Source organism: Trichoderma ghanense (assembly GCF_004382785.1).
Source record: "Trichoderma ghanense strain CCMA-1212 chromosome Unknown scaffold_13, whole genome shotgun sequence".
Classification (NCBI taxonomy): domain Eukaryota; kingdom Fungi; phylum Ascomycota; class Sordariomycetes; order Hypocreales; family Hypocreaceae; genus Trichoderma; species Trichoderma ghanense.
Genome location: NW_027395676.1, coordinates 55,021 through 74,355, shown reverse-complemented (window position 1 = coordinate 74,355; position 19,335 = coordinate 55,021). Strand labels below are relative to the sequence as shown.

General features: G+C 54.4%; 6 protein-coding genes across 6 annotated transcripts; 2 read left to right on the top strand and 4 right to left on the bottom strand.

Moving 5' to 3' along the window:
- Positions 1-1,102: 1,102 nt before the first annotated feature.
- CCMA1212_008668 (uncharacterized protein) lies at positions 1,103-1,948 on the bottom strand (the record flags this gene model as incomplete). Its single annotated transcript, XM_073705785.1, has 1 exon — positions 1,103-1,948. One exon carries the CDS (start codon positions 1,946-1,948, stop codon positions 1,103-1,105), a length of 846 nt encoding a protein of 281 aa, XP_073555731.1.
- Positions 1,949-3,832: 1,884 nt separating this feature from the next.
- Positions 3,833-5,696, top strand: CCMA1212_008667 (E3 ubiquitin-protein ligase DMA2; the record flags this gene model as incomplete). The annotated part of the gene is made up of 3 exons (XM_073705784.1): positions 3,833-4,818; positions 4,896-4,998; positions 5,085-5,696. 3 exons carry the CDS (start codon positions 3,833-3,835, stop codon positions 5,694-5,696), a joined length of 1,701 nt encoding a protein of 566 aa, XP_073555727.1.
- A 1,351-nt stretch (positions 5,697-7,047) lies between these two features.
- Positions 7,048-8,827, top strand: CCMA1212_008666 (Mitochondrial-processing peptidase subunit alpha; the record flags this gene model as incomplete). The annotated part of the gene is made up of 2 exons (XM_073705783.1): positions 7,048-7,194; positions 7,250-8,827. The coding sequence occupies 2 exons, from the start codon at positions 7,048-7,050 to the stop codon at positions 8,825-8,827; spliced, it is 1,725 nt and encodes a 574-aa protein (XP_073555726.1).
- A 627-nt stretch (positions 8,828-9,454) lies between these two features.
- Positions 9,455-11,975, bottom strand: CCMA1212_008665 (uncharacterized protein; the record flags this gene model as incomplete). The annotated part of the gene is made up of 4 exons (XM_073705782.1): positions 9,455-10,685; positions 10,733-11,203; positions 11,254-11,737; positions 11,798-11,975. The coding sequence occupies 4 exons, from the start codon at positions 11,973-11,975 to the stop codon at positions 9,455-9,457; spliced, it is 2,364 nt and encodes a 787-aa protein (XP_073555725.1).
- Positions 11,976-15,007: 3,032 nt separating this feature from the next.
- CCMA1212_008664 (uncharacterized protein) lies at positions 15,008-15,379 on the bottom strand (the record flags this gene model as incomplete). The annotated part of the gene is made up of 2 exons (XM_073705781.1): positions 15,008-15,266; positions 15,324-15,379. The coding sequence occupies 2 exons, from the start codon at positions 15,377-15,379 to the stop codon at positions 15,008-15,010; spliced, it is 315 nt and encodes a 104-aa protein (XP_073555724.1).
- A 797-nt stretch (positions 15,380-16,176) lies between these two features.
- On the bottom strand, positions 16,177-19,222 carry CCMA1212_008662 (Uncharacterized protein; the record flags this gene model as incomplete). Its single annotated transcript, XM_073705780.1, has 3 exons — positions 16,177-16,674; positions 16,730-18,949; positions 19,022-19,222. 3 exons carry the CDS (start codon positions 19,220-19,222, stop codon positions 16,177-16,179), a joined length of 2,919 nt encoding a protein of 972 aa, XP_073555730.1.
- Positions 19,223-19,335: the final 113 nt, after the last annotated feature.

Here is a 19,335-nt window from a genome sequence, read left to right as displayed (position 1 = left end):
TACTAGCAGAAAATCAAGGAATAACATTTGTACGTTGTATGCAGTAAAGGGCAGGGTTAGGAAAATAGCAAGGAAATTCCTGTTGCGACGAATGCAGCTGCAAGAGAGAAATTGAAATCCAAGCCAATAGCTTGACTGTCAAAAAAAGGAAGCACGAGCCAGTGATGAATCCGATGCTTTTCAATATTTCTACAATCTATTTGTGGAATCATTTTCTTTTTCTTTTCTTTTGCCTTGTGTCGGATCTCGCTGGCATGCTTGCTCAATTTCGCTCAGGTTCCAAATATAGATGTTTTGATCAGAGACATGAGAGGATAACTACGGCTAGGGCCCAGCGTTCGGTGTTTCCCCTGAGCGAAGGGAGAGGGGAAAAAAAAAAGGAAGAAGGACAACGCTTGGGTTCTTTCTCCCCAGGATTTGCATGGATTCGTACAGACGGGATAATACCCCATCTATGCATCCCGAGCAGCTTGCCTGAGTGGGCTTGGTAGGCTGTCCGCTGCAGTTAGACAGGAATCGCGATTTGCATGTCATGGGGCACGGCAGTTGCGTTTGCAGAGCTTGTGTCTTTCGGTCTGGAATGCAATGCCATTGAGCTCTCGGCCGTTGAGAGACCCAAGAGAGACAAGGAGAAAAGGGGAGAAATAAAGGCAGCGAATGTCTCGCCGAAGGCCTTGTGCGACTACTTGTGTCATGCTTGGAGTGGCTGCATGCGTGGGGTTTAGTGCCGAAAAGAGAGACACATGCTTGGAATAGACGAGAGGAAGAAGCTGAGGGCGTGCGTGCAGGGCCTCGCGGTAATGTCTTTAAAAAAAGGATATGTCTCAGAGGAAGCCGGTTGGAAAGTTGGGGTGAGCCAAGCGCCACGAGGAGAGAGGCTGCGTGACGGGCGGGCTGACGAGAGCAGCTTGGTGTTTACATGAGGTGGATGTGGCAGCATCACAATTATCTACTTCAGTGTATGAGCCAATTGATGATCAAATGCATGCAAGAGCATGCTTGGTGGGATGCATGTACGCATGCGACTCTTCAGCATTCGACATTTCGTGGTGCAAGCAAGCAGTTTTGGCACGGCGCACTGCATAAAGGCTCGTGATGTAGGTCACACACGATGGCCGATGGTCTGCATCTGCTGGATTCGTGGTGTTAGTTGATTTTCTCTCGTGGCAGGGTGCTCTCTTGACGGGAACTGGGAAGTGTAACGCGTGAGTGATATAACAGTAGTACACATGTACTGGCGGTGCTTGATTGTGGCAGCACATGGTTGTGTCTGGTGATGGGCCAAGGCTGGATATTCCATGGTCTTTGCGGCGTCACGAGCTGGGCTGGAGCTGTAACGAGGACATGGACCAGAATGGGCTGATTTTGCAGCTGCTGGTTGGTGATTGGTCGAATCATGCAGCTCCTGTTGTATAGAATGACGGGCGAGGGAGTATAGCCTCTGTGTTGCTGAAGACGACCAACGGGGCCAAACAGAGCGATATCCGCATAAGCAGGTCTCGACGTCGACGTCGACGGCTTGCCAGCTGTAAAGCAAATGGAGACCAAGATTCCAATTCGCAGCAAGGGAAGCGCCACAGAGGCGATTGTGTCTGGGCTGATGGTCCAAGTCTTTTTGGCTTTCTGGAACCGAAGACTGGTCGAGGCCTGGCGGGGGCGTGGCGCCGGACAGGGTGGACTGCAGAGGTACCTGGACGGGGGCAGGCATCTGGCGGTGCGGGTGCGGGTGCAGCGTGTAGACGGCGGGTGCCGTCAGTCGTCGAGAGCCGGGGGGGCTGGAGCCGGACAGAACAGCCAAAGCAGCTTCGAGGCCTTTTGCAGTACAGGTGACTTTGCAATTACACTCGGCTTTTGACGAGTGACAACTGGAAGGACGTCTTGTTGGATCAGATGCTTTCTCGACTCCTTTCCTGGGGTGACGCTCTTTGTTCAGCTTTCCACCCCCCATTGTTGGGATTTTGTCTCCTTCTCCCCTTTCATCCAATATCAGTACAGTCCCTCCCTCTCGTACCGCCAAGTCCAACCTCGAATCTCCCTCCAGTACCTGCATCCAAGCCGACATCACGCACACGTCACAAGCAGCTGAGCGTGCCGCTGACGGCTCTAATGCCTCTTCCTGTCTAGGCCACAAAGGGTGCTGATCACAGCGACAGCCCCCCTGCAGCCACCGCTAGCAGCCCAGCGCCGTTCGCTAGTACTTGACGCTGAACCAAACCGGAATCAGGGGACCTCAGACATTGGTAAGGTCTGGTGTCTTAGGTATTGCACTTAGAGAGAGAGAGAGAGAGGCAAATACGCCCACCCCTCTTTGCCGCATCCTCTTGACTGTCACTGGATACCATACCAAGGTAGTTACCTGTAGCAGGCAGAATGTACAGCATGTACATACATCGATGAGGGGGGCAAACGAAGAGCTGAGGTTGAAAGAGGAAAAAGCAGGCAGAGTCTGGCCCTCTCATCGTTGTATGAATGTAGGTACTTGTCTCATGGACCTTGAAGTTGCCTTGGCCCTGCGCTGGTGCCGCAGCGGTGGATTTTAGCACGGTACGGGGGAGGTACTTGTCGGTACGAAAGTGCCAAAGCGTCGGGCTGAACCGACCCTGGACGTTTGCGTGCTGCACGCGGCCTTTGGTCGTTGATGGAATTGGCATCCATGGATCAGAGAGTAGCGCCCCGTACCTGCTACAAGCAGCCGGGCTGGCGCCGTCGCTCTGCTATACGTACAAACTGTAAATATACCGCCATCCCCCTCGCGAGCATCATTCGACGTCCGTGTAAGGTACCTTTGCCGAATATAACCACCTCCACCTGGCACTTACAGTATCCGACATCCTCGACCTTCCGTCTGTTGGGTTGCCAGCCTTCTCTTCCTTGCTTTCGCTTCTGCTGCAATTCCTTTCTTCTTCCCTTTTCAACCTCTCTCATCTCTTCATCCAACGGCTAATCTCTCTTCCCCCCACATCGACATCACGATCACCCTGCCAACTTCACCACCATCAGCCTGAACGGCGGCTCCCACATTCAGGTTTTCCCCAACCCTCACGCGCCGCTTCTTCAGCCTCTTCGGCCGTCACCCAATCCGCTGCGTGATGCGAACAAGACCCTGCCAAGGCACGACGAACAGGCAGTGATTTTCCTCAAGAGAAGCTGCAGAGCTCCTTGACCAGCTCGTCCTTTTTATTCCACTTCTTCTTCGCCATCTTCGCCGTCCTTCGCCTCCTCGACTTCACCTATTCTTCACCTCTCTCGCCCATCCCTGCACAGTAACAGCTGCGAAAATCGCCGTTTGCAAGGGTCCACGTTCTTTGTCCGGCCCTGTCCGCTCACAACGGCGTGCCTCCCCCTCCACTATAATCCCGGGAATCTACCCTACCAACTTGGCCTGCAGCGGCCTTGGCAGCGTGCGACTCGTGCCGTTATAAAATACGACGCTGCCTGGACAACTGATTTCCCCTCGTATGCGGAGAGCAAATAAAGGAGGAGACGCAGGCACAATTTCCCAGCTTTCCCTCTCTCTTGCCTTCCCGCCTGCCCGGCTTGCGACACTGACACCCTCTTCTTCCTGCTCCAGTCTGCTCTAATTACCAAGGTACTTCGGCGTGGTTGGGCCCATCGCCGTCTGAGGCTGTAGAGCTCTAACAAACTCGCCCCCCCCCCCCCCCCCCCCCCGCCGCCACCCCCCCCCCCCCCGCCCCCCCCCCCCCCCCGGCCCCCCGCCGCCCCGAAGAGCCCCCCGAAAGGGCCCAAAGTCGGTGGNGACTCCCCCCCCGAAAAAAAAAAAAGAAACTAGAAGAATCCAGCGCCCAGCAGACCGCGTCCAGCTGCAGTGGAAATGTTCTCGCAGCCAGTGGTACCATCACCGCCGCCTGGGCTGACACCCTCGACGAGCCTGCCCTCGCCTTCTAGAACAAGCCGGCTGCGAGGCCTCAGCATCTTGCGCAACTACACGCACAACCATCTCCTGTCGCGTGACAGCAGCCACCACGCGATCGGCAGCAACGGCACCAGCAACAGCACCAGCAGTGGCGGCAGCTCGCCCTCCACCAGCCAGTCCGGCAACGGACTCACGCGGTCCGTCAGCTACTCCCCCGGAGCCACGACGACGACCACCACCACGACGACGACCAACGCTTCGGCTTCGAATAACACCAACCGACTGACGCTGGTGGCCACGTCTCCCGCCTCTGCCGCGACATCCCCGTCACGGGCCGCAGACGCTCTCGCCAGCTCTGCTGCTCAGCCCGGCGCCTCCTCCTCATCCTCGTCCTCGGCCTCGTCCCCAGCTGTCGAGACGCCCTCCAGCACCGCCGAGCAGCCCGCCATGGCCCGGTCCAACGAGGGCTTCGGCTCGTCCGACAGCCAGCCGTCCATCCGCTTCTCCGCCTACTACGACCCCCGATCCACGCGGCCGTCGCTGTCCTTTCCGCCCATCTCCAGGACGCTGTCCAACGGCTCCGAGGTCATCCGCGTTGGCCGATACTCTGAGCGCGACACCCAAGCCCTGGCCGGCGCGCCCGGCCAATCTGCCTCCGGGGCGCCCGTGGGCTTTAAGAGCAAGGTGGTCAGCCGCCGGCACTGCGAGTTTTGGTATGAGGACGGCAAGTGGTACATCAAGGACGTCAAGAGCTCGTCCGGCACGTTCCTTAACCACATCCGATTGAGCCCGCCCTCGCAGGAGAGCAAGGCCTTTCCCGTCAATGACGGCGATATTGTCCAGCTGGGCATTGACTTCAAGGGCGGAGAGGAGATGATTTTCCGCTGCGTCAAGATGAGGCTGGAGCTCAACCGCGGGTGGCAGAATAAACCCAACACGTTCAAGTGAGTATATCAGCAGAGAGCAGACATGCTTTCTCCTGTTGCGTTATTTGAATTATCCAACTGACGTCTCTGCTCAGCATGGCCGCTCATCAGAGATTGCGTACCATGGCGACCAACGGAGGTGGCTCCGTCTCGAGCTCAAATTCCCAGGACTGCTCCATCTGTCTCAACTCCATTGCCGTAAGTGATGGCCTCTTCCGTATCCCGTGCCATTCGAGCTACGACAGTCTCTGTCCTGATCACTAACACTTTTCCTTCTCCAACAGCCGTGCCAATCGCTCTTCGTTGCCCCCTGCTCTCACACGTGGCACTTCAAGTGCGTACGGTCTTTGCTCACCTCGCCGCAATACCCCATCTTCATCTGCCCGAACTGCCGTGCTGGCGCCGACCTGGAAGCCGATGTCGAGGACGCCGGCGAGGAGTGGCAGAACATGGACGAATTCACAGCCCCCAGCGACCCGGTACCCCCTACCGTCGTCGAGACGCTCGCTCCAGAGATCGTGCCGCCCCTGCCCTCCCTGACAGAAGATCCGCCCGAGGCGACAGTGCAAGAAACAGACGCCATGGACGTTACCGTCAACTTCGCTTCGTCGGGCAGCCCGACGGCGCCGCACGCAACCTCTGACCCGTTGCCCATTAGGAGTCGGTCCTCGGGTGCCGGCCGTGCGAGTCATTTGCGAGAGAACGGAACCCCCTCGCCACCCGGCAACGGGGCAGAGGGGCTCATCACTCCGAGGAACAACGCAGGGCCCTGGGTTTTTGACGGCACGGCGGGCCGGCGGCCAGCCAGCGACAGCGCCGAGATGCCGAGCCTCGATTCTGCAGCAGACGCCGACACCACCACGCACGAGTCCAGCGACGACGCTGCCAGCCGGTAGCACCAGGTCGAGCAACCGATGAGCGTTCCTATCGCGGTGCTGGTGTTGTACGCCGATATCGTCTTCCTATGGCGGTCTCTAATACTGATGTATCGGTTTACCTGTTTCTTGTTCAGATTCCCCATGATCGCCTGGGCAATGGCGCAAACGCCCGTCGCGTCAGTCTTGTTCGACCTGATCTGTGGCGGCGGTTCCGTGCTTCTCTTATGCTCCAACTCTTCCCACCGCCTTGTCATCTACTGTCTTTTTTTATACATGTCTTTCGTTCTCTGTGTGCGTTTGGATTACGGCGCGTCTCTATGAACCGCGAAACACACTTTTGGCGTCTGGCGTCATGATATAGCATGGCTCATTCCAGCCGCAAATGGGAGGGTGGAAATCATCGTTAGCATGGGCAAACTAGCGGGTTATGGTTAGAAAGCTTCAATTTTGAATTTCCGCACCCGTTTCCTCACTCTCTCCCTTGTTTTCCGACCCTATACTTGTCGTCTCACTCGGCGTTCTGCTTTGGGATTGTTGACAGATGAGGGCGAGCTGGTCGCCGCTCTGATGCATTTTGTTCATCGAACGCTACGCAGTCATTGCACGGCGTCTTCATCAGCGTACGCGGAGTATGGCGGTTGTATCTGCCGCGGTTCTGACCCAAAGCATGTGAGCTACAGGATCTGGGAGTGGCAACAACTCGGATGTACATACATGGGGAGGGTGGAGAGGGAAGGGAAGCCCAGTCTTCACCTTCGGATACAAAAAAAAAAGGCAGAGGCGTTCTGGAAGACACGTGGTTTGTTTGAGGGCCGTGATCAGACAGACGGAGATTTGTTTTGGTTTGAAAATGACATCAATGTACATGACAGGCGGAAGCAAGGGAGGCCATCAGCAAGAGTCGACAAGATGCGAGAAACAGGTGCTTGGATCGTCTTTGCCTTTTCTGGTCGAGGCTCTTGTTGATTTGGCGTACATTGTTTAGATGGCACCACTTGTCAAACACTCAATACTTCACCTATACAAACCAAATTGATGCTTCGCCCGGTCAAATGAATTAGCACCGACGACTTGGACACGAATTCCCCCGAGATTCAGTCATACCCAACTTCCCGGCGTCCCGCCCGGTCGGAGCTCCGGCGCCGGGATGATCCGACCTATCGCCGAGACAAAGCGAAAAGAATGTAAGATGTGACGGCACCACAATTTTCCAGCGCCGTCTTCAGTAGTCAATCAACGCCTGTCGAACTGCAAGCGACTCGCTGTTTTGCATCGTCACTTCAGTCCTCGTGTCTCTCTCACCTCGATAGGAAACCCGTCACATCTGTAGGGGGGTAGTAGAAGAGAAGGGAAAGACGAGGCATCGACAATGTTGCGACAAGTTGCTGCTCGGCTGCAGCCGAGGGCGAGGGCCCAGGGCTCGAGGCTGCTGAGCACGCAGAGCAGGTTTGGAGCCGTCAAGCCGCAGACGCCGAGGCGGACAATGGCAACGGTGCATATAGAGGGAATCCACAAGGTTGGCGATATGGAGCCTAACGTCTACCCCATTGGAGGCTAATCCATCATGACAGGAGCCTACCGAATTGGACGAGATCACAACGCTGCCGAACGGCCTGCGAGTCGCCTCGGAAGCCCTCCCGGGCTCCTTCTCCGGCGTGGGCGTCTACGTCGAGGCCGGCTCCCGGTTCGAGAACGAATCCCTGCGCGGAGTGTCCCACATCATGGACAGGCTGGCATTCAAGTCGACCTCGAAGCACTCCGCCGACGAAATGCTGCAGCGGGTCGAGACGCTCGGGGGCAACATCCAGTGCGCCTCGTCGCGCGAGAGCATGATGTACCAGGCCGCCACGTTCAACAGCGCGGTGCCGGAGACGGTGGCCCTGCTGGCGGAGACGATCCGCGACCCGCGCATCACGGACGAGGAGGTGGCCGAGCAGATCGAGACGGCGCGATACGAGATTGCCGAGATCTGGAGCAAGCCCGAGCTGATACTGCCGGAGCTGGTGCACACGGCGGCGTTCAAGGACAACACGCTGGGCAACCCGCTGCTCTGTCCGGAGGAGCGGCTGGGGAGCATCAACAGGGATACGGTGCAGCTGTACAGGGACCTGTTTTACCGGCCGGAGAGGATAGTCCTGGCCTTTGCGGGGGTGGAACACGGCACCGCGGTTAAGCTGGCGGAGGAGCATTTTGGCGACATGAAGGCGACGCTGCCAAGGACAGGCTCGGAATCAAGTCTCGGCTCTCTTGCCAGCGACGCATCCTCATCAGCGTCAGCGACTTCATCTTCCTCATCCAGCTCCGCCTCCTCATCAATAATGTCCAAGATCCCCCTCTTCAAGAACATCTCCGCATCTGCATCCCGAAACGCCTCTCTTCTCATTCCCCCTTCCGAAGAAGAAATTCGCCAGCCTTCTCGGTATACCGGCGGATTCCTCTCCCTCCCCCCTCAGCCGCCATCTCTCACCGGCACCAACTTTACACATATCCACCTCGCCTTCGAGGGACTACCCGTCGCTTCAGACGACATCTATGCGCTGGCGACGTTGCAGACACTTCTCGGCGGAGGCGGATCATTCTCTGCTGGCGGCCCGGGCAAGGGCATGTACTCTCGCCTGTACACCAACGTGCTCAACCAGCATGGCTGGGTCGAGTCATGCGTCGCCTTCAACCACTCGTACACCGACTCTGGCCTCTTTGGCATCTCGGCGTCCTGTCTGCCGGGCCACACCTCTGCCATGCTGGACGTCATGTGCCAGGAGCTGCGCGCGCTGACGCTGGAACGGGGCATCTCGAAGCTGCAGGAGGGCGAGGTGACGCGCGCCAAGAACCAGCTGCGGTCGTCTCTGCTGATGAACCTGGAGAGCCGGATGGTCGAGCTGGAGGACCTGGGGCGGTCGGTGCAGGTGCACGGGCGCAAGATCCCCGTGCGGGACATGTGCCGGCGGATCGAGGCGCTGACGGTGCGGGACCTGCAGAGGGTGGCGAGCATGGTGATGGGCGGCGCGGTGAAGAACCCCGGCAACGGGAGCGGCGCGCCGACGGTGGTGGTGCAGGAGGCGCAGGCGTATGGGGTGACGAGCCATACGATGACGTGGGATCAGATCCAGGATCGGATCGACGGGTGGAAGCTGGGGAGGAGGGCTTAATGCCTCAAATCACGAAGTGTCTGATGAATTGTTCGGCAATGTGGTTGAAAGAGAGGCGGGGGTGGATGAAAACTATAAACATGGCATATATTGGCGCAGACCTGGTGGGATATATGTGTATACACGCACATTGGGGGAGCAGAGGATGGATTTGTAAGAATAGTGTACGGAGGTGCTACTACCTATGTAGCGGTCATTGGGATACCATGCTCAGTTATAGACACTAAAGCGTTTCCTATACGTGCGTGATGTTTGGGTGGTATTCAATGCTGGAATGCATGTTTGTAAGAGAGAGAAGAGTAGGTATGCCGGCGAGATTGGGGATTGTATACCATTATAGCAGCATTCGGATAACGATTCGTCTTCAGCTAGTTGACCCTGATGATGTAGACAATTTCCCAAACGGTGTTTTTTATTGTCGCATTTTCATTTATATTGATCGGTTGATATGGTTTGAAATTGGACGGGGAGGGGGGAGAGAGAAGTAGTTGGACAAGTCAAGCGAGCATCATTCTAAACTACCTAGCAATGGGGGGGTATCTACTAACATCTATCGCTAAAAACGTTGAGAAACGTGAACATACTAATCATCCCAGAGGGAAAACCCGCTCGGTTCACCAAACAGTATCAAGACGCCTCTTTTTGCACGTCATCAGACGCAGCCTCTGCCAGACTCTCCCTGGCGTCCCGAAGGATGCTCTTCATCCGCGCGTACAGCCCCTCGTCTGGTTCCATCCATGGCCTGCCGTCCGGGAACACGGCTCGCCTGAGCCTGTTCACCCACGGCACCAGCGGTCGATAGTGTGGAGTAACATGTTCCTCCAGCGCCCGGAGAAACGCGCCCTCGTCGGCGACGAACCCGGTCTTCAGGAAGGCAAGTTTGGAATCTTCCATGTAATTCCATTCTTCGTAGAAGCGAGTCGCCCCTATAGAGCTGCCCGGTCCGCTATAGTGTACGCATATCCAGTACATGACCCAAAAGAACGATTCGAGGTCGTGCATAAAGGAGTGCTGATCGCCTAGAAGCACTCTGATGGCCATGAACGCTCGCGTCCCGGTCTTCTTGTTCGCCCCCGAGGCGCTGGTTCGTGTTTCTTGTATGGCAAGATCGAGATCGATCAAGAAAGCGCGCCGCGAGGGAGCGTCTTCCTCCTCGTTGATCATGAGATTATTGATGGAGATGTCTCGATGCAGGAGCCCCGCCTGGTGGCGCAGAGATTGGTGTCCGTTGATGCAGCCCTCTAGGCCGGTGAGCAATGCTCCGAGGCAACTGGCTTGGTAGATGGGCTTGCCGTAGCTCTGCGTGACCAGCCTCTGATGAACACGGTTCTCTGGCTCGCCATTGCGGGACGTCTGCGTGGACTGCGACGACCGCTTCTTCCGTGGTAGCAGTGACTCGACCGGTGATATAGGGCGTTTTCGTCGATTCCTAGCATTGCTGCTCTGACCAGCCCGACTTCCCCCTGCTGGAGTTCCGCGTTGGCCAAGGATGGGATGATTCGAGCTTGACACCTGCACTGACGCAGTTGGAGATGACTGTTCTGAATCCGCTGGTAACGATACGACTGCTGCCGTTGTGTCAAGGCCCTTCCGGACATTGCCGCGAATGTCATCCAGAACGCCCCCGACTTTGACGGTTTCGTGATGATAATATTCCGCCAAGTTTTCCACACCTTTCGAGCTTGCCTCCTTCAACATCAGGCCTTCTTGGGTCCGTTCGGGAAAGTGCCAAGCATCCTTGATCACAAAGGTTCTTTTATCATCGCCCTCCTCTACAGCACGGTGTGTTTCCAACAGGTTGTCGCTCGCCCCACAATGCACGCCTGGCGGAATATGACTTCGTCGAGAACGAGCCGCTCTGGTCGGCCGTCCCGATCTATCTCGATGTATTTTTGCGTCCCAGACCTGACAATGGTAGGGTCGTATCCCAGCTGCTCCTTGTTCATCGAGAGGAAACCGAGAACAGCAGCTATAAACTCCAGGGGATCGTCGTTCACATCGAACGGTTTGGAGGCGATACCACCGAGACGATCAAAGGCCCACAGCCTCATGACGGAACCACAGAGTGTGAACCCTAGGACAAACCGGCGGTCGTCTTGAGCGGCGAGTACTTCTCTAGCGTATCTCGCAACGTCAAGCCAGGAGCCTGAACGGCTATACTTTTGCGGGCTCTTCTTGATCTCACCCACTACCACGACGTGGGACCAATGATAATCCTGGTCCGCAACTCCTTCATCGTCCATAACGCCCACGTATCCGATATCAGTTTTGCGTTTCGCTACTGAGCCTGTGATGGGTTTGTTCGGTTCGGTCCGTAGCCTTGGCGATCGCTGAGAATACAGGTCAGGATTCACATCCTTGGCCAACAAGGCAAGCCTGTCGTTCAGATCGGAGAACCAGGAAAGCACAAGATGCTCTTCCGGGACCTGAGGCCATCCAGTCCACCCGTCGCTGAAGAGAGGATCGTCCCCTTGCCTGCATCTCTCGAGAACCGACTCGGCAGTTTGGTCAAGAGATTCAAGACAAAAGTATGATTGGCGGTGGGCACATCGACATAGATGTTGTTCAGCTCCTGGTTGAGAATGAGGTCCATATCCTTGCGCAACTCTGAAGTATTCGCAAGACTTCCGCTACTGGCCCACGATGGCGTCTGTTGTGAAGCCGGGACCGCCGATCGTGGCGGGGGGGTCGACTCTTCGACAGATTTGATCGCATTTTCCCATACAGCAAGATCGAGTTCATTTTCGCCAGTGACTAGTGCAGCCCTTATAAGGGGCAAGTGACGTTCGAGATCGATAGTAGTTCCTCCAAGAAGGCAAGTTATAAGCCTCGTTATGGCCAAGGAAAGAGTCTCGCCGCTTCGGGCACGTAGCGATGACGCGGCAGGTAGCGGTAGCAGCGCTGCTAGAACTTTGAGAAGAAGTTCTTTCCGATCTGCCGGTCAGTTGGTTTAGGCGCTGCTGTTCATACCTACCTGATAGGCTTGTAGGGAGAAGAATATACCGTTTGTTTCTAGCTGGTGAAGCGCCTCCGCATAGGCCTGCAGCCCGTGAGCCTTACATTTCGCGCGAAGAAGAGCACGGCAGTCGTCCAGACTTCTGCCAATCGGATTCTGCGTTACAACATGCTGCGACTTGGAGTCCAGCATGTTGTTGACGCGTTCGTGATGTTAATGGTTCTCGTTAGAGAGCCAGGGCGCGCGATGTTGACATGGTGGGAGACGGATTAATTAGTCATCCGCAGCGGTTCCAACTGCTTACATAAGCCTTCGGCTTGGCTGTTTGCTGTGAATTCAAGCCTGGCAAAGTACGGAGTACACAGAGCCATAACCATGGTCGTATTCCAGCAATAGCACCGAGTGAGAATAGGTGCGCTTAATCTGATTGTGTATGCAGGAACTATCATTTCTCCAGTCTCGCTTCGTCTTGATACTTGCTTTGCCAGGTGCCAGGGAGACCTTCTTTAACCAAGAAGTATCATGATAACGCAAAAGTATGTTTAATATATCTAATCTACTAGAAATACCTAGGCGGAAAAAAATACATATATAACAGCAGAGTCAGATGTAGCAAGTTTCTTTCCTATCCCTAGCTACCCTTACACAGTTGGAGTTGTCAAACAGTTCGAGAACATACCCTCTAAACACCACACGACACTACACAATGTCTCGCAGGGGATCCGTTTGCCTCGGTACAGTCACGACCGCTACGCACGAGCAAGTCAAGCTATCATTTGAGCTTGCGAAGACCAAGCTGCTCGACTTGGTTCTCCATCATAGTGTACAGAATTTTGTTGGGAACCAACAGACATGGCTATCACATCCAGCCCCTAAAAAAGACGCATAATCTGGGCCTTTGGCTGCCCATATTCCTCGGACCGATGAACGTTATCTCTGCGAGCCTCTCATGGGCACGAGGCTGGGTGCCGAACGCCTTACACAGGGCTTGCCAAGAAACAATGTGGACGCATGGCAAGCTCATGAGTATGGACATCTATCTTGGATACTGGGACCACAATCTACCAGAAATAGCTGCCAAGAGGCGCACAAATGCAACCAAACATAAATATGATGACCCTACCTTCCCTTGATCTCGCCTAGTAACCTGCTTTATGAGATGGATTTGGTGAGCACGTAGCCGCATGTAGTACAGGCTCAAGCACGACGTTGCCCAATGTTAGGCGCCGCTTTTACGCCAGGCCTTCGTTCTATGCCAGGTCTTTGATGCCTAAGTTGAGATTGAACTCGAGCGCTTTCATGCAGTTACCGAAAGAGAAAGGGGTACCACGCCCAACAATGCTCTTGATAAAGAGGTTGCAAACATCAAGTAGGTGGCATCCAATACAAATCAGCCAAAAGAGTGGTGCAGGCAGCAGCAACGCTACAGTTCGGTGGAGGGCGTTCGGTGGATGCCTTGATGCCTATTTCAGGGGGTGCTACTTTATCACCCATGGATAGGTAGTACACATGACATGGATACGAGATGATTGAATAATGTGCTGTTTGGGTACTTTGTAGAGGTGTGAAGAGACCCCTCCATCCGCTGACACTGGGTATCTTGCCTAGGTAGCTGAGAGATATCGATGAAGGACTTCAAGCAACTACGTACTCATCTCCTTTCATCCACCGTTTCTGAACTCAGGCCTCTTGCTCTGTTGACTACCCTGAAGCATGAGCTTTCGACATTGGTGCAGACTTCAGCACCGAAATTCTCTCTGATGGTTCCTTAATTCCGGGGAATATCACCTTCATTGTGTGCTGCCGATATATCACATGGAACCAGCCCCTGCGGCTTCACAGTTTCTGACCAATCCACGTACAACAGATGCAGTGCCAAATGCCGTTTCGATTCCCGATGAGGCTGATAAAGCTCGTAGCCGGGTAACTTACTACTCCTTTGGTGGAGATGGCCTCACGGCTACTGCAAGCGCATACGGACACTTGCTTCATATTACACAAAAACCACGATAATGTGCCCTCTGAACTTGTCTTTGTTGGATCTTGCTATCATAGCAGAGCCCTATTTGTTGCACAACCACTCGTAGTCTTCATCTTCAATCTCTAGATCCTACTAAAGGAAATTCGCCTTTTTGTTTGAGGAGGCCAACGACAAGGCACCTGGTCCTGATGTATGGGAGACAGATCCGCCGACGTTGAGGATGATACCAGCGCCATCTCCTGGCGAAGTAGCTCCGAAGGGAAGCATTCGGCAAGTTCAGGTCATGGCACCGGAGGCAGAGACAAAACAAGCGTCAAGGCCTTTCCCGCAGGTTGATTTTGTGCATAACGAATCACGGAACTCTGAGATCCTCGTGGCAGCAGCGCAGAGTCTTGGAGCTACTGCTGTTTGATGCGGTATTGACAGGAATGATTCAGCATACGAGGACTATTCAAAAAGAGGTCATCAATACCGTTGTACAAAGCTCTCATATTGAATACGCAAGAGAGACTGATGTGTCAAGTCTGTTGAGGGTTCTCGAATCGTTTCCCAAAGTCGACAGCAACATGTTCGCCTCCCTGAATGAGCTCTGGCACAAGTTTCAGCGCATTCTTCAAGTCATAGAAGATGACTTGAGAGAGAATTTGGCAGTCATTGAACTGTGGATGGATCGTGAAGAGCAAAGAAGAAGCTGCAAATCGCAATGGACCATTCTCAAACGACAGATCCACAGAGACGCCAGATTGGCACTGAAGCTATCAAACGACCACAAGATTCATGAATTGAAACGGTGCCTTGCCAACGTGGCATCCTTCAATATGCTGCGACGAGGAGGCTGGAGGTGATGCGCAGCGACTTGGAAATGCGAAGCAACGTCAACATCCGACTCTTCACGTATGTTACTGTCGTTATGGAAAAAGGATAAACGGGATGAGTTTTCTACTTGGCAAGCCTTGGAAATCATGGGGAGGGCTTGGCTCAAACTTGAGAAGAAGGAAGTTAACAAAGAGAAGGTATGGACTGTTACTTCCTGATGGGTCGATTTATACCTACTATATAAAGAAGTAGGAATATTGTTCGTTAGGAGGCATAGCATTGGCTATCATAGAAGATGTGTCATTGCTCATATATTTTCTCGTCATCGATTCAAATGACTTTTTTTTTTTTTTGTGCATCATTTTCACCTGGTATAGAACGCACCCACTTAGCATACCTTCTCACCACATCCTCAGCCTTCAACGATTCATGCCACACTCTGCGTACATTCCGCCGTCACAGTCTCATATATCGTCCCGCAGCCCGTCTGACAAGTCGGACACGGCGCCACAATGATTGGCGTAGTTGTCGGGCAATCGCATGGCTGCGTGATAACCTTGAGCACTTCGCAGTTTGGATGAGGGCCGCAGTGTTGCAGCGTATCAGGACGGCACCTAGTCGGTGGGATGGTGACGGCTGGACAGCCCTCACGATAGGGCTCGGGGAGGACGATGAGGCTCGTACAGCTTTTGACCTGAGGTTTAGATGGAGTTGTGAAGGAGGTTTGAATGGAGCTCACTTACAGGCCTGCGCGGAGGAGGGTCATAACGCTGAGGGTAGCTTGCATGGATGTCTTCATGGTGGGAAGCTGGAGTGGGATGAGTATAGACTGGATCGAATATAGACGACTATGTTGTATGTTTGAGCTTATATGGACATAGGTATGATGGGAGACGCTTTCTTTAAGTACACCTTGAGATGAGATACTCGCGGCCTGGCAAAGACTGTCTGCTATTCATAGATCACTGGATATGCCGTACTATCCGCTTGAAACCTCTTCTCCGCCCAACACACAGCGGCGGTAAGACACTGTCTCGAGCTGTCTCAGTACTGTTCTACTATTAGATGCGACTATTGACCAGCTCTGGAATGTTCAACGTGTCGGAAAGATCGAAGCCGTCGGTGTCCCAGTGATCCTTCCAATTAGATATTTGTCTTCGGTGCAAAGGATTCTACGTCACTGACAGGATGGCAGTTCTCCTAATTCCCTTGTGGAGTGACCTCCAGAATCCATCAACGACATACTCAAGCATCTATTGACATGGCCCTCAGTTCATACAGCCCATCGTGTACCGGCATATACGTAGACACGTCGAGTCAATTTGCAGGCTTTGTCGTTTTGATTTCATAACATACATTCATGTGTAGATAGGTACAATAAGCCTAGAAAATTGATTCTATGTCCGAGAATCCCAACCCTAAATCAAGTGCTTCGCTAATCTTCAAACCCGATGATGTGCTGCTTCTGCCTCTTGCGTGTACAGCATGTCGAAATTGATATTAAATACTTAGTATGAAAGGCTCCAGAGAGTGTCGGAAGGAATGCCGTAAATACGATGGCAAGTGGCAAACGAATCAAGGGGGCGATCATTACACTCATAGTTTGGACCGAACAACCTCGAGACGGTACTTGACATCCTTGAGGGCCTTATTGGTTGGCTTCCAGTCGTCGAATTGCCGCAGCAGCTCTTCAGTTTCGGCACTGAGCTGCGTCTTGACAAAGTCCTCTTCCAGAAGGCCACGCATGATCCAGGGCAATACGTATGGGTTCGACGATGCTAGCGGTGTCGTCTCGCGCTTTGGAATCACGCAAGGCGTCGGCTGTGACGTGTCAGTTGTCTCCAAGGCATGCATAACAGCGAGATCATATACGGCGGAGTCGAAATATAGGCGTGAGTGGCCTTCTCCCGAGTAGAGGGATCCAGCGAGCGCCACGGACAGCTCACGGATGAGCCCATGATCCGATATACCCAGGTTGCGTAGTTTGAGTGCAAACCCAATCAGATGTGATATGAAATCCGGAGCATGAACCCGACCGTCAATGAACACGGCGCGGTAGATGTACGGATGGTTTGCAGGCGAGTAAACAGCAGACTGTACAAGCGTCAGTATTCTTCTGTATCACGATCAGCAAGGCACTGCAACCTACCTCCATCGGAACAAGCTGGTCATCGATACTGCCTACGAAGGTGATACGGGCTCCGTAATCAACAACCCGCTTAAGGCATGCCTCAAACCGTTGTGAGTTGCTGCTCTGAGGATCTCCAAACTCCCACAGCTCTGCTACTGAGCCCATGAGTATGCTGGACTTGTAGTCGGGGAAAGGGCCAAGGGCAACGCCAGCCATCGCACAGACGCCAACCTTGGTGTTTGCCAGGACACCGAGGTCGATCAACTTCTCCAAGAGCATGATGCTGACTGGCACTCCTTGGGAGTGACACGCTATGACAACCAGATCGGCCTGGCGGATATGCTCAACCCAGTTGAGGAGGAGCTTCCACAGATTCGCGACTCTGTCGTTAATTCTGCCCTCTCCCTCAAGAGCCACCTTTTCAATCTCGCAATCAGGGGAGCCATGGTTATCAGCCCATTTGCGAATGGCATCAGCGCAAAGTCCAGCGAATCGCAAAGATGTGCCGGTTGGTTGCCCTATCATGGGACGCAGGTACGCAGCCGGGAAGAATCCATGAACTCCAATAGCAATAGCCTTGCGTATCTTGGGAGGATCCTTCACCCGGAAGACGTGGTTGGGAGGTGGCTGCGAAGTCCTGAGCACGAGATTGGTAATTTGTCGAAGGATTGATGGATTCTCCTTCATTTGATACGTGCTAGCAAATGATGGAAGGAGAAGGTTGGGCGGCTCCTCTACGGTTGGTTCGCTTTCAGCAGCCGCCTTCTTCGATGCGGGGACTGGCTTCTTCTTCTTAGAATCTGTCCTAGCCAGTGACTTCGAAGAGGGCAGCTCTTGTTCAGTGGCAGCCTGTGAAGATTGCGGCGTAGTAGATAGCCGGTCAAGCGGGGCCGACTTTGTGCTGTCTGCTGATGGCGGACGCTGAGAATCAAGATCCATCGATATAGGTCTGATTCGCTTGCTTCTGCGCCAGGAGAGTACGCTGGCTGGTGGTTCCGCTGGCACGGCATCGTCCTTTGTCGTATCCTTTGTCGTATCCTTTGTCGTATCCTTTGTCGTATCCTTTGTCGTATCCTTTGTCGTATCCTTTGCTGCCGTCTCAGAGAGTCTCCGCTCTGCCATGGGCGATGGGCGCGCCTCTGACCCCTCACCCATGACAGCAATCTGTCCAGATTCTGGCGAGGTAGCCTTGCCCTTGCTCTTCGGGGTATCTCTTGACCAAAAGGCCCAAGTAGAGCCAGCTTTAGGGGGAGGGCTCTGAGCTTCCACTTGCTCAGGTTGAGGACCGGCCTTGGTTGTCGCATATTCAGACTTTGCCTTTGGCTCTTCTTTGAGATTGAGAGTTGACTTTTTGCTGGAGGCTCGTGATACCGTAGCTGTCGACGTTTTCGAGCGCTCATCATTCGAGTGGGCCGCTTCGCCTGATGGGGCGGGAATGGTTTGCGATCCTGGCTTTGACGAGGTTTCGGCTTTCGAGGCAGCGGGCCCTTCTGTGACTGCTTCTGACTTTGTTGGAGCTGGTTTCGTCTTCGGCTGAGGAGTGGAATACCAGAAACCAAGCCACGAGGTGCTTTGTGGAGCTTCTTCAGTGACTACGTCGGGGGATGGAGGCTCGGACGAGGGCGCTTGTCCCTGGGGCGGCGCAGACTCTGCCGGCTCGATGACTTCGGGGGCCTTGACGGCTTCTTCCTTCGTCCCCTGAGGTTTCGCAGACGACTCGTGGGGAGGCTCAGCCGGTGCCGGGTTAGCCCACCAGCCGAACCACCCTGATGAAGTGACTGGTTTCCGCGAGGCATCTGATGCTTCACCAGCTTCATCGACAGCAGCCTTTGACTCTGGTTTAGCTTCTGGTGATGGCTTAGAATCCGCGGCTTTCTGTTGTTGCTCGGTGGACGGTTCTGCCCCAGGGGCTGGCGGCATGGCTGGTGCGCGTCCTATATCTGCGGAATCTTTGTCTGCGTTTTGTGATGGCTCTGACGACTTGTTCTCTTCGGATGTCTTGCCTGCATTCGGGATGTTGGAGGTGTTGTTGGTTATTGTAGGGGGTGGCGACACGGAATCGGCGTCGTCGGGCATGCTCACGTCGTCTTCACTTCGCTTCGTTTCAAATCGAGAAAAGTCAGGCGCAGCCCTTGACTTGACGGTGCCTCCAAGGATATTCTCGCGGGCGACTGAAGTTGAGGCAGTTGCCTTTTGGGGCTTCGACCACGATGCGTACCAGCTGTTGGTCTTCCGGATCTATTGTGGCCCTGTAAGGATCCGGCCGTCCAGGGGTTCGCGCGTCGATGACCGAAAAGGGGGCATTCTCACCTCTTTCACTCTCTGCGATGCATCGGATGAGTTGTGCTCGCTGTTGGAGTCGGGTAGTGGAGGCTTTTTCTGGTGGCTAGCTTGCTGCGCCGAGGCAGATGACGCTCGTGACAGTGACGGCTCAGGCGACAGAGCTGTGGTGGGCGAGCGCAGAGAGCTCAGTGCGTTGGGATTGGGGCGTTGCCTCTTTCGAGGAGGCATCATGAAAGCTGCAGGCGTGATGGACGGGCCATAGGAGAGACGCGGGAGATGACGTGCAAATTTGGGGCGGTGGTGATGAAAGGATGAGCAGGCAGACGGGTTGGATGCTGGAA